A 15104-nucleotide genomic window follows, 5' to 3' on the forward strand; every position below is an offset into this window, starting at 1 on the left:
AATCTATATACCCCTAATCCATTAATTGTGTAGGATGTTTGAACTGACATTAGATACATATCACATCTAATAGCCTGAAGTCATCATTTCATACAAAGCTCCAAATGGTAGTAATAGTAAAAGAAACGTACATTCTTATATCCCAGGGCTTGGTGTGCTCAGAATTGCAAGTATATCCTTACAGTTAGAAGGATCATGTTTTAATGTTCTGTAGGAGAACTGCGTATAACCATGGGGTGGTCCTGTCATTAAATTTGCTGCAATATACAAATATTTGTCTGACACTGAATCAAGTCAGCATTACGACTGCACCTGCATCCGTTCATGATGTTATGTGGAAGTGCATATTGTCGACCTCGCCTCAGTGTTCTTCCCTCATTTTCTTTGTAAAGCACCTCGTTTCAATAGAAAACTTGACTTAAACTGTATACAGAAGTTGTGCTGAGGCAGGTCTAGTGGACCCCATCTGGATAATGATTCTGTTTACTTTACAAATGAAAACCATCATGGTTGTTATACTCCTCTCCAGATGACTGGTTGGCTTATTGGCTTGGTGCTGGGATATAAGGCCTTTTGTTTTTATGTCCTGGACTGAAGTTATTTCTTTTGAGTAACACCTTAAATCTAACCCATGGTCTGGGGCTTATAGATTTGAGTGTAACTTTCTGCAACACAGTAATACCTTTATAAAGTAGAAAGGTTAAGTATTTAGTGTCTTGACTTCAGGCACTGGAATGTGTTCAATAGGTAAGATAACAAAAGGCATTTTTGGGTCAAACTTCAAAATTACTGGCTGCTTGTGACACATTATTGACAGTGTATGATTTAGTGTTGGTATCGTGGATGTAGCAGGATATCAATATTTTCAGAACTCTATCAGTAGTTAAAATATTTAAATATTTAAATTATGTTTTAAAGATAATAGAAATCAGATACAACCCCAAATTAATTTGGTAATGTGACAGGATAGCCGAGTAGTGATGATGAAGTTCCCAGACCAGACAGCTGACAGAGACACACAAGTCGGTACTACGGGTGAAAAGCGCTTGTGTGGTTTTTATTCAAAAATAAATAAAATGGTTGTACACAGAAACACTGCTCACAGAGCAAAATAAAAGGTTTAAACAAAAACAAATCACCAACACAAACTGATTCCAAAAAGTACCATGCTGGTGCTTCCCAGCACGAGTAGCAATTGTTTTCTTTTTACTTTCGTTGTAGATTGCCCTGCCACAGGTAACTATTCTGAAACATCGTCTTTTCCAAGAAGATCAGTATGAATATTTTAAATCCCGGTTAAGATATCTTGTTTACACAAATAATTACAGTATAATTATAGGTGCTATTATACAAATAACCTAATTGAGATTTTTTTTTTCAAGCATTAGCAGTTTTAAATAAAAACAAGAGACATCCTGACAATATGTTAATTCATATGTGTGGTGAATAAACTAAATATAACAGTATGCATTAAACTAAGAATATTGGTTGAAAGAGAGAATTCAAGCCACTTAAGCTGCATCCACTCTTGACGCGAGCGAATCATTTAGAAGTCACTGCAGTCAAATGGGAGTATCCACACCAGCAGCGAGCAACGTTGCTTTGAGAAAACTTTGCGTCGATAAAATAGAACCTGTTTCTATTTTCTTTTTTTCAGAAGCAAGGTTAACACCCTTAACACACATCAAACGCAAGCCTCAGAACTCGTCATGCCTCAAAACAAGTTAATCATGGACTTTGCAGACAAAAAATCCACACAGTATGGTAATAGATGGTAACAGTATTGTAGTAGATTGACTATTTTTAGCCTATTAAATGGAATTGGAACTGCATGGACAGACCCTATTTCAAGGGTTGCTGCCAACATACTGTCTGTTGTGTAAAGGTTTTTTATAAAAGGGACTTTTTCATAGTCATTAAGGAAGAAAGAGGACAAAGCAGCTTTCTGTAAATGTGTATTTTTGTGATCAGTTGAGCAACCAGATGGAACACATAATCTCTGTTGAAAGGTGTTAATAGATGCAAGGAATGAAAATTGGTTTCTTCGAATGTAATAGATTTATAAGTAAATAGAGGAAAGGCAAGGTAGGCAGCAGAAAATAAGGATTTTAGAGAAAGAAACATAGTAAATATTAATACTAATATTAATGGTTTCAGGTGTAAGTGGCTAATAAACATATTGTAGGTAATACAGTAGTCTCTGGCTAAGAAAACACGCCTCAGGAAGCAAGCAAAGTGTTCTTTAAGACAGCGTTGACCACTGGACACAATATGCCAAGTCCGATCACGATATGAATCAATAAATACAAATGTATTTATTACTTATGTCGTGACACACGTGCATCAACATATGAAATGAACAGAATACGAGAAAAGCAATAGGCAAGCGTATGTTAATAAACTATAATAACAAACTAACGTTAATTAAAAAAAAATGCAGCAGCAGCTCTAGATTACTCTGGCAATGACAAGTCAGTTTTGAAAAGACTGAATAAACCACTTCAGTTTTATGATGAGTTATCAGGTTACAAAACAATACTGTATCGATGTCGGTGCCAAAAAAAAGTGTTCTTTTAAGCGAAGTTCCTGTTCCTTTACAATGGAAAAATTCTGTTTCACCACAGGGTTGTTGCCTAAGCCGAAGTGTTCTCTTAGGAGGTGTTCCTATACGCGGAGACGACTGCCGTATTTAAAAAACGAAGATATCTGTATAAGTAGCCCCTTTTCAAGGAACAATACTTATTTGTTTCTGATACAAGCTTTGTATAAGCTCTGAATCTGTGACCCATTTCAAACAACAAATAACAATGTCAGCATACAAGAAAAACAACACACTTGCTGTTTGTTTGTTGCAACCAATAACAATGGTAACTGCAAGCTAATGCAGTACAGTGCGTTCCTTTGATAGCAATCAGTAGCACACTTTAGAACATCAACGCATTTCCATTGCTGTCTGCTGTAGCTAAGTCTGTGTGTTAGCTTGTGGTATAAGGGTATGTTTAATGGGGTGTCATTTGTGTAACCCATGCATTTTTAATCTGCTTTTTTTTTCCTATTTTTTGCCACTGTAATATTCACTCTCCAGCTCTGCAGTTGAGAATTGCAGGTTTGATTTGAGGAGGGCGTTGAAAAGAAGACAGTCTTCAAGTGTTGAGCATTTGAAACTGATCCTTTTAGAAAGGTGGCAAAAGGTACCATAAAAAATAAACTGTACATGCTTGGACAAGACACCTAGAAGTTGTGATGAATCTACAGTGGCATTTATACATTGCCATGACTGTAAATTCAGTATTAGATCCAGTAGCATGAAAGCGTGGATGATCTTCGGAGACAGCTGTCTTCATGCAATCCCTGCTTCGATGCTCTCAGTAACTTATTGATAAAGTGTGTCCAGCCAGTGTTACAGTATATAGGAACCTGTTCACATTTTCCTGTTTTATTACTGTAGTGTAAGTTTGCAGAGAAAGAAACAGTTACAGTAGTAAACATAAAATAAACAATTACAAGAAATACTTAAGAGTTGATAGACAGTTACAACACTGTTCCTGCCAAGTTGAGCTAGAGCTGGGCTTATTCTAAGCATATCTGTACACAGTGGAACTATGCTTTGGGAAATGCATTGCACGCATGTTTCAAGCTTTAAGACAGTGCTACTCAATTACATTCTCTGGCGGGCCAGATAAGGCAATGTCCAAACCTTGGGGGCCACAGGGCGATCAAGATGTGCATAGTGGTGCGGGGGTGTTTAAATGGTCATGAGAATCTGACTATCCACTCACACTTTACATACAGTAACAGAATATTGCAACACTGCACTTGCACCAATCAACTAATATATCTGGTGTTTTGGAAGATTAACCTAGCAGAAGTGAAATCAGCTTTTGCCTGCACCCCTAATGCTATTATTTATTTTGCAGTTAGGCTCATTGTATTAAACTTTTTTCATCGTTTCTTGTTTGCTGTTACAAGACTAAAGCATAAAAATAAAAAAATAAACATTTATGGGGAGATGACAACCTTTTACCCACTTAAAATTGCCTGAGGTCAGTGCTTGACAAAATGTATCCTTTGGCTGCAATAGAGGCTCTGGAAAGCAGAGTACTCCACCCCCTCTTCTGACTGGAGACTCCCTTACAGTACATATTTTTAGTCTGTCTACATCAGAAAACAGTTACGGAAATTCACAAAGCTTTTTTATTTTATAGAAAGCATGCTGAATACATTTTGAAGTGTGAATATCTGCCATGCAGTAGCTTTCAGTTCGGTAGCATAAATGAGTGTGAGGTTAGGCTTGAAAACTGAATTATATTCTCTCTCTCTCTCTCTCTCTCTCTCTCTCTCTCTATATATAAAAAAAAAACATTATTCTTTAGGTGATGTCCTGACTAAAAATAACAAGGATGGGTATTATTATTACTTAATGGGGTACCTTTATATGGGACTGAACATTTTGAAGCTCAGTGAGACTTATGACAGATTCATACTGTATCTGGAAATGATTTTTTTAAGTTTTAGATTTTTTTAAATGTTTTTTTTTTATTTTACCAAAGACTAATTAATAAGAGCAACAAAAAAAAGAACGTTATGTGAGTATTACATTACCTGGATACCTTCTGTAGTATATTGGGTTTTTTTCTTTAGCTACTGGGTAAACCATAATATTTTGTCATTTTTTTTGGGCCCCTCCCGTTTTTTAATTATTCAGTTTGCTGGAAAGAGGATGGGCCGCTGAGTAACCCTACACCTGCTCAATGCACGTCTATTAACTTGCAGAACTGCCCTGACAAGTGCGGGGGTTAAACACACAAACACCAGCCTTGGGAAGTTGGATTGCTAATCCTGCAAGTGTCTTGAGAACGTTTGCTGAAGAAATGCTGTCAATGTTGTAACACAATTAGGTTTAAGTTTAATAACTTATTGGCACTTAAAATGTCATTCGATGAGGCATGTGTAAAATGTTCTGGGGCTGAAGGTGATCCAAATGGAATACAGGATGATATCTCCTTGGTGCGGGCATGCAGCCTACCTGTGGACATCCTCACAGGGAATGAGAACAATATTAAAGGAAGAGTTCTCAGGCGTCCTAAGAAAAGGCCTTCCATTTTTGACGGTAGGAAATGTTGCTGTTGTTTACCGAGACATAAGTCACTTTATTTCTTGAATTTAGTGAAACCAGAAAAAAGCTTGCTATATAAGTATGTATCAGCCATATGAAACATGTGACCACTTTAATGAAGTTCTAGCACTTTAGGTATTAATATAGCTTCAATTTTAGCAACATCAATTATTTTGACAATTGTTTCAGAAAAAAAAGTTAACTTCAAAAGCTCTAAGAAAATGCAAACTACATACCATCTGTCATAATAAAACACTAACATACAAAAAACGATATTACCTTCTTAATGAATTAGTGTCTCTGACTTAGGTTTAAATGCTCAGAGAATGTCTAAATGATTAGTAGGGAAAACAAACCCGTTAACAGTGTAATCCTACAGTACAGATAGTTGGTTCAGAAAGAGTTGCTTTATCTGCTTCTGTACTTGTACTTGTCTGCAATATTTTCGCTGATTTATGTGAAGCCACTCAGCAGCTTACTAAGTATTTGCAGCCTTAGCTTAATCAGTGCCAAGGCCAGGTGCTGTATATCAGAAGGCACCACAAGCTGGTTTTACCAATGCATCCAAGAGTTTTAAAGTTTTGCAGTATCATAGAATACCTGAGGCATGCTTTGAATGTTTTTAAAAAGCAGAATGTAACCATTAAAATCTGCAAGCACTCCTGTCCATTTTTAGTATTGTGCACGGTTTGCTCACCTGTCAGTATTTGTTGCATTATGTAAAGAGGTCCTCTGCTGGGAGTGCAAGTTTCTGGTATTGCTGTGTGTTATATAGTACAGGGATGTTATTCCAGTGTTTGTTATACCAATATTTTTGGGCTATATATTGTTTACTATAGCACACAGACTGACAGTGGCAATCAGATTTCAAAGGGAGAAGGCCCCTGTTGCTAAGCTTCCCTTTGGGGAATATAAACAAACAGCACTTGTCAACAATTTCTGTGAAACAAGGAATTTTTTTAATTTCATTTTTTGTTCCTAAACTGATCATGACATGGGATCAGGCAGATCTTTAAGGGTGACTTTTACTGCATGGTAACATAAACAAATAACATGATGACAAGAGGAATGCTCAGCAGATCACCTGAACAATTTTAAAACAATAAAGTGGTCCTCAGTTCAGGTACAATTATTTTTTGTTATTGCTAAACACAGTGGTATGAGTAATGTCATTGTGTTGGTTCAAAAGCAGGATATACTAATATTGTGTAGCATAGTTAGTGATACACATTAATAGGCTATCTTCTATTAAAATGTATCAATAGAATCCCTATGATGTACAATAATAGTGAGAGTGTAACTGAAATACACCCTCTGGAACTGTTCTCCTTACAGGGAAGTCTGGAAAATAGCATCTGGATGTAAATAAGTATTCCCCATGAGGTAGCACCAGGTATGGTACCGTGCTACTGAAATAATGAATGTGTTTACATTTTATTACCACTGCAGTACCATTCTGCCAGCTTGTACTATTAAACCTGGTCTTGTGCTACTGTACCATTGCCTGATCAGTTCTGTTGACATTGAGGCACCTCCTGCATTGCAATTGAAGATCATTTGGTAAAGGATTACAGTGGAAAAATACTGTTTTGCAATCAAGGGTAAAATGTTCAATGTGTTTTCACTTTCTATTTCTTCTCACTGACCACATCAGATCAGCAAACTTGTTTGTAATTTGTACTGTCCTTTCAACCAGTTTTTAACAGCTGGCATCTACACTCCTTTAACAGAATGTGTGGAATTCTAGAAGACTCTCGTAAAGATTATTCATGCATAGCTGGTGAGAATAGGAATAGACATTTAAGATAGACTGATAGTTAGTGTCAGGTTATTTTTACCATTGAGATTCTTCTTGACACTTTCTAATAGTAAAATCCATAACTCAAATAGGTAGGCCATTTTTAGTTATTCACTGACATTTTAAATTCCATTTTTTCAGACTCAAGCTGGTCACTAAAAAGCAGTTTAAATAGTTATCCGTAAAAGATAAAACTGTAGCAGATGGGAGGATTGGAATAGCATAGTAATTTGCAAATCAAATGTAAGTGATCTGCCCTTTTTTTTCTTAAATGAATATTGTGGCGATTATTTTGCACATGTATTTTGCTTTCGGGACATTTAGACCTATGGAAACAAATCAAACTCATCTCAGTGGCTTTACCGTGTTATTTTTTAAATATTGGTAAAGAATATTCAATAGTGTAAGATTGGAGATTACCACAAATTAAAAATCATATTAACTAATATTATTTAAATAAATAATCTATGTATAGTTTTAAAAAACAAATGCTAGAGTTACACTGTATGAATACTAATAAAAAAAGTAAATATTCACAAACCTTTAACTCAGTGTGCTATTGGCTGTACACATTAAGAACTATTAAATTAGGCATCATTGCATTGTAAATGTTTGCATGCTATTTTTCTGTGTTCTTCTAGCAGGTTTCATTGATTTATGTGTACGAACAAACTGCTGATTCAAACTTGGTGCTGTAGATATATATATATATATTTTTTTTGGTTAAAAGAGAAATAATATTAAATAGAGCTGGAACAATATTCCTGTAGTCTGATCTCCAGTTAAAAAGGGGTTCTTTTTTTTCAGCACTGTACAGAAAAATGTTATTGTTTTTTTCACACTTGAAATGATGCCACGTGATATGGGCTCTCATTAGCACAAGTTCTTGAAGGTGTCAGGGCATGGTGAACTGTTTTCTGGTTTTTGACTGGTGGGGCTGATGAAAGCTATATACCCATACCCACCTCATTATTTGATGAACATGGTACTGTATCTGCCTTCAATTTTTAAGAATATTCACCAAACATTTATTATAGACATCTGTGACAAGGATGACAGAGGTTGAGACTCAGAGACAGTTCAAAAGTTCAAAAATAAAGCTTTTTAATAAACACAAAATACAAAAAATGAAACTTACAAAAGAATAAAGCTTCCAGGCTGGGCGTTGCCTTCACTGGATTGCAAAAACGAAAAAACACAGCACACACAGAAAAACACAGTGGCTTCCTCTCCTTCTAGAACTCTCCTTCCTAAATGGAAGGCTGAGGCCTCCTTTTATACCAGGTGGCTGAGTCCTTAATTGAATGATTAATGGGTTGATTGCTCCCACCTGACGCAATCAACCTGGGCAGGGAGGAGAATTTAACTCCTTCCCTGCCGGTATTTCTAAGGGCAGAGCCCTGCTCTGCCACAACCTCCTAGACCTTTCAGATTGCATTTGGGTGTAATCTGGTGTACTTATTTGATACATTTAACCCTACAGTGCATTTCTTTACAAATGCTTATGTAGATTGATGTAGAAATGATCTGTGTGTGTGTACTGGTTTTGATATGCTATTTTACTTGAGATATACAGTAAGTCATAGAGACCTACTTTCTCAGATGGTGGCACAAATGTGAGAAATTCTACATGGGTAAGATTTCAGTGGTACTTTGTAATCCTAGTGGGACCATGGCAGCAATTAGTGTAGTGTGCAAACTCCGGGCCCTTACCAATCTCAGCCCTAGTTGTACCCCATTTTGGAATGTTTTGTTGACTTCCAAAGATTGTGAAAACATTTGAAATGCAGTTTGTTGCAGCTGCACTTCGCTTTGGAAACAGATGTACAGTTTCACACAGAACTGTTGACAAGCCAAGGCAGCTGTATTATTTCTTAACTCTTAAGCCGAGCGGACACTAGTCTACATGTTGCTAGAAGAATGTACTTTTATTGTAGAAAGTGATGTGCAAGCTACACGTTTCAGGCAACTTTGTTGCAAGCAACTGTATCAAAGGACTTTTGATTTTGTATAAGCAACATTACTTCATTGACTAAATCAGCCAATGAAAGTGTTGTAAAAGGTGGTATAGGCAAGTAAATAAGTGTTAATCAGTCCGTTCCTGGTAGTTAATGATCAATTTGTCAGTTAATGCCATGAGATATAGTGGAGTGGCATTAAAGTCGACAAAATTATTATTATATTCCTTGAAAAAAATGATTTACTATTACGAACCGTTTAAAACATAGTGTTGTGTTGGCATTATAGTCTAATATTAGAAATTACAAAGTCAAAAAAAAAAAAAAAAGCTGGTTTGGTGCCGATGCTGAAGCATTAGAGCGTTCCTGTTAAACTGCAGCGGTGTGTTAGCAGTGTGTTAACGGTGTGTTACGCTTAAGTTCCCAAGTTGTGTTTTCAGTGGTCATTTTGTCTCAACTAAAGGCTTTTATTTGATACAATGTAATAGTAATGGATTGGATAAAGTGAGTCCTACTTTTTGTTTAAAGCCGTTTGAACATTGCAGTTCAGCAGACGCAACTTGCAAATATTATTACACAGTTACTGATATCTGATTTGTAAAAGAAAAAAAATCCTCACCTAACATAATTAGGAGTTCTGTTCAAAATAATATAATAATAAAAAAAAAACTATAACAATAATCACATTTCAACTTCTCTCTATTTACAATTAGTTTTATTTACATGTTTATTTACACAAATAAAACAGAATAACATTCAAGCCAAAAATAACACTGTGGCAGGGCAGAAAAGCCATGCTTGTGATAATACAATCCTATATATACATATTTAAGAATAAAGTTTATTTTATTGTATTAAAAAAATGCTGGTAAATTATTTGAACACTAAAAAACACCAATACACTTTTTGATAGGAAATATCTATGTATTGTCTTCTGTGTGTTGTCCATCAACATTCTATCTACAATTTCTACATACTGTAGAATAATCTCCCCTGAAATTTGAAGCAACAATGTAGAAGCAACAGATTTAATTCTACATTTTCTAGCAACATGTTGACTAGTGTCCCCTTGGCTTTACATGTTTTCTGGAGATCTAATATCTGTATTCATGCAAGCAGACTGCAAGCAGAGTCATACTGCATAAATAGATTTGCTACCCTGCTAATTTTAGTTTTTCAGTATAATGTCATAGTTAGGTAGCATGTTTCCATCTACACCAACAAAACAGTTTGTTAAACTCAATCTCAACTCATTCCAATATCACACTTTATTGAAATTTCAAAATAAAATATCAAAACAATATTAAAGTTTTAATAACCAAGACTTTCAAAATACAGTTTCTTATATCACAACATTAAAGGGGCCAAAAATGATCAGTAGATCAGTTTCATGAATATCCAATCATGTTTATTCATAATAACGACTTGAGTTAAAGCGCTGTGAAATGATCCCGCTATAGCACTATACATTTGATAGAAGTACTTGGCTTTCTTTCCTCCATTCGCTTTCTACAGCATGTTACAATTAATTTTCCACTTACAGTTTCCTTCGTGCAGCATAGAAGGTGAGTGTGAGAATAATATGGGGTCTAATTTCCTGTAACACAGGAAATGAACTAATAGTGTTGTAGCAGGAAAAAGTGTCTTCACTGAAAGTCTGGGTCTGTGTAACAGTAAAGGCTTCTTCATCAGAAATGAGTAGAACAGTTTTTCAGTAAGCAAATCCAGACTGTCTAACACGGGTCTTGCAAAATAAAATGCCCTGCAGTCTGGATAAAATGTAGCTCCAGAGGGCCGGGGGATCGAGTCGGGATTCGATACGAGTCACCTGTCAGAATCAGATCATTTGCTGTGCCACATTCTGTCTGCACATGGAATGCTTCGAAACCAACTAGCAGCAAAGACATTCCCATTAAACAGATACAAAAAAACAAAACGGAGACCTGCTTGCTTTGTAACAATGGAAAGCAAAAAGAACAACAACAAAATAATAATGCATTTCATTTCTTATGTATATTACAAAGCGAAAAGACTTCTGTAACAGTGGTAGGTGTACATTAGATGATATTCACAAAGAATGTACACTAGCGCTGTTTTATTGTAAGAGGAAAAACGAACTTAAAGTTACGCATTGTTATGGACAATGTTTTGTAAATATGGCCTATTATCATGTTTCAAAGAGAAACCTGCAGTACAGTAACACTGCAAATTCTATACCAAAGTGTACCATGGTACAAATTACCTCATTTCTGAATGACATGAGTTAATTTGTTTCCAATGATATTTTCAGTTTTCTGGAGAACGATGAATGAAAAGCTTTAGATAAATCTATTTTTGTGTTATTCATAAAGTATTATGTTTCGGGCTATCATACAGCACCATTAGGGCAGACTGTTTACATTCATTACACCATAGCTTGGCTTCTTATATACAATAGAAGGTGGTTTTCATTTACAGTATGGTATGAGATCATTCCCTTTGCTTAAGGCTTTTCAGGTAGATGGATGTCTTTTCTTGTTCATTTAAATCTGCACAAATGATCCCTATAAGTCATTGTTCCTTAGTGCTGTACCTGTGGGTAACGTCGTGCCCTCAAAGGTAACTGATAATATGTAATACTGCAAAACTGATTTTGAGGCATTCGAGTCATTACAATCTACTCCTCTGTGCTCTCAGCCTCGGCTCCTGTGCCATTTTATAAATCAACATTATGAAGGCCCTTCCAGACAATCAAACCGCATGATTTACAGACATTGCAAAACATTTTATTTTGCAATAGAAAGGGTGAGAGGAACATTCTTATAAAATAATATCTAGGTTATATTCTTATTTTAAAGCTTATGTGAGGACAGTCATACATTATTAGAAACATAGACTGCACAGATTACATTGTAACTAAAACCATGATCACATACATTGCTGCAAAAGCTGTAATGTTAAATGCTTTGGGGAGAAAAGGTTATAGTAATTATACCCTGTGTCCCAAACAGTTTTGTAGTTACTAAAGTGGCCATCCACAAATTACTAGTGAGGACCCCTGCTTCATTATTCATCTATTTGCATCTGGGTTGGGAGGTCAGGAATATATAAACTGCCTTCACTCAGTGGTGCTGCTCTGCTGTTACCCAGCTGAGGAGTGTCAGCGTGGTGGAATGCACAGTGCCCCCTGCAGAGTCTGGAATTCCAGTACTTTGTCACATTGGAGGCTCCTCACCTTCCTGACCCACTGGGCTGCCCATGTGTGTCTCAGATATAGTCATGCGGATGGAACTCTGCCACTGTTCCCTAAAAAAGCAATAAAAAAAAATCACACTGGAGGTCAAGCGCCGCTGAAACTGGGTATCTTACCAGTTGTTATTTTAATAAGCAGAAAATCTTGATGGTGAAATAAAATGCAGCCTATTTTTTTCTATCTAGTCACAAACCCTAGATGGAATTATTTTCCTGTAAATCACTGAAGCCCATCTATTTTATATATATATATATATATATATATATATATATATATATATATATATATATATATATATATAGTGCCTTGCATAAGTATTCACCCCCCTTGGACTTTTCCACATTTTGTAGTGTTACAACGTGGAATTAAAATGGATTTAATTGGGATTTTTACCATTTGATTTACACAACATACTTAACACTTTGAAGGTGCAACATATTTTTTATTGTGACACAAAGGTTAATTAAACAAAAAAAAAAAAAAAGACATTTGTTGGTTGCATAAGTAATCAACCCCCTGAGTCAATACTTGGTAGAAGCACCTTTGGCAGCAATTAGTGAGTCTTTTTAGGTAAGTCTCTACCAGCTTTGCACATCTGGATCCTGCAATTTTTGCCCATTCTTCTTGGCAAAATTGCTCAAGCTCTGTCAAGTTGGATGGGGACCGTTGGTGAACAGCAATTTTCAAGTCTTGCCACAGATTCTCAATCGGATTGAGGTCTGGGCTTTGACTGGGCCATTCTAAGACATTCAGGTTCTTGTTTTTAAGCCACTCCAGTGTAGCTTTGGCTGTGTCTTTAGGGTCATTGTCCTGCTGGAAGGTGAACCTCCGCCCCAGTCCCAAGTCTTTTGCATACTGAAACAGGTTTTCCTCTAGAATTTCGCTGTATTTGACTCCATTCATCTTGCCCTCAATCTTGACCAGTTTCCCAGTCCCTGCCGATGAAAAGCATCCCCATAACATGATGCTGCCACCACCGTGCTTCACCGTGGGGACGGTGTTCTCAGGGTGATGAGCAGTGTTGGCTTTGCGCCACACATAGCGTTTTGCGCTAAGGCCAAAAAGTTCAATTTTGGTCTCATCAGACCAGAGAACCTTTTTTCCACATGTTTGCTGTGTCTCCCACATGCCTTTTGGCAAAATCCAAACAGGATTTGATATGGGTTTTTTTCAGCAATGGCTTTCTTCTCGCCACTCTTCCATAAAGCCCAGCTTTGTGGAGCGTCCGGGTTATAGTTGTCCCATGGACGGTTTCTCCCATCTCATCTGTGGATCTCTCCAGCTCCTTCAGAGATAACAATGGCCTCTTGGTTGCTTCTCTGACTAATGCCCTCCTTACCTGGTCACAGAGTCGCGGTTGTGCCATATTCTTTCCATTTTTTAATAATGGATTTACCTGTGCTCCGGGGGATGTTCAAAGTTTGGGATATTTTTTTATAACCCAACCCTGATTGGTGCTCCTCCAGAACTTTATCCCGGACTTATTTTGATAGCTCCTTGGTCTTCATGATGCTGTTTGTTTAGATATGCTCTCTAACAAACTCTGGGGCCTTCCAGAAACAGGTGTATTTAATCTGAGATCATGTGACACTTTAATTGCACACAGGTGGACTCCATTCAACTAATTATGTGACTTCTGAAGGCAATTGGTTGCACCAGAGCTTATTTAGGGGTGACACAGCAAAGGAGGTGAATACTTATGCAATCAAGACTTTTCAGTTTTTTATTTGTAAATAATTTTCCTCACTTGGACATTATGGACTCTTTTGTGTAGATCAGTGACAAAAAATCCTAATTAAATCCATTTTAATTCCAGGTTGTAACACTACAAAATGTGGAAAAGTCCAAGGGGGGTGAATACTTATGCAAGGCACTGTATATATATATATATATATATATATATATATATATATATATATATATATATATATATATATATATATATATATATATATATATAGATAGTGCCTCCACATGGCCTTAGCCTTGCCACACAAACCAACACATTTATTTCTGTAAAAGGTCTATGGTGACAATTTGCCCCACTAATGTGCTTTAGCACTGTGGGTAACAAAGTCTGGTATTAAAGTTTAGCTTTGTGCCCCTTCCATACACCACTTAACAGTAGTAGCCATCAAGAATGGCATCTGTGACATTTCCACCAATTACCGGGTCAAGACCACAAGATAAAGTACTGATCCATAGGACTGAGAGATAGGTGTAAGGATTCCACAGGTGCTGAATTTCAGAGGTATGAGATTCCATTATGAACAAATGAAACAAGCAAAGACTTTTAAAATACTGAACATGTTTAAATATAAAAATGTGCTTTATACTTGGAGGGATGGTTATTTCAAGTGTAGAAGGCTTGACTGCACACGTTTAAAATAGGGATAATCTGGAAAAGAAGGCAAGTTATTTTTAGTCAGTTCTGTAAGCTGGCAAGTGACCTGTAATGTTTCTGTAAGCAATAAGTGAAAAAAAAGCCCTAATTGCCTGTGAGTAGTGAGACCACTCCCAAGACATTATACAATGAACAATCATGGGTACTTTGCTCATGTCCCAGAAAAAACAAACAAAAAAATGCTTCGGGTAGACTAGATGCAGTCAGATACAACATGCCAGCTATTCTCATGAAGGGTCAGAAAGTTACATTCATTCAAATAAATGTTTCACCTAAAAGAGCTCCATTTTCCTGAAAACAAAACAACTGTGGATTATTTCAACAGTGTTTTTTATGTTTAAGGTTAGCATCCTGGATTTAGCAAGGTGTCTTAATTCAGCATTTCCACAACTCCTGGCTCTTCAGATATTTGTAGCCTGGGACACATCGTCACGTGTCATTGCAGTTATTCAGACTTCAAAGGAAATATTTTTGCTATGCTACCAATGTAAATCTGCCTTCCACCCACCCCAAAAAAATAAGTTTTTTGGTATTTCATTTACGACATCCACTCTATAGATAGTTTTCAGACTGTTCAAGTGTTGCCAAAGGTGTAT

The 15104-nt window shown here is 36.5% G+C and overlaps 1 protein-coding gene across 5 annotated transcripts in view; it reads left to right on the forward strand.

Annotated features, from left to right (window-relative positions):
* LOC117407365 (protein furry homolog) overlaps window positions 1–15104 on the forward strand; it is a 110065-nt gene that overhangs the window by 13265 nt on the left and 81696 nt on the right. For 2 of the 5 annotated variants that reach the window (XM_059029584.1, XM_059029585.1), the window contains exon 1: window positions 4790–5110. The exons of 1 other annotated variant lie outside the window; for it this stretch is intronic. In XM_059029584.1, the coding sequence (XP_058885567.1) occupies window positions 4930–5110 (181 nt within the window). In that variant the 5' untranslated portion in view covers window positions 4790–4929. Of the gene's footprint in view, window positions 1–4787; window positions 5111–15104 lie in introns of those variants that run through there. 2 more of the 5 variants (XM_059029589.1, XM_059029590.1) reach the window with 2 other exon arrangements.

This window comes from Acipenser ruthenus, chromosome 8 (genome assembly GCF_902713425.1).
Source record: "Acipenser ruthenus chromosome 8, fAciRut3.2 maternal haplotype, whole genome shotgun sequence".
NCBI lineage: Eukaryota > Metazoa > Chordata > Actinopteri > Acipenseriformes > Acipenseridae > Acipenser > Acipenser ruthenus.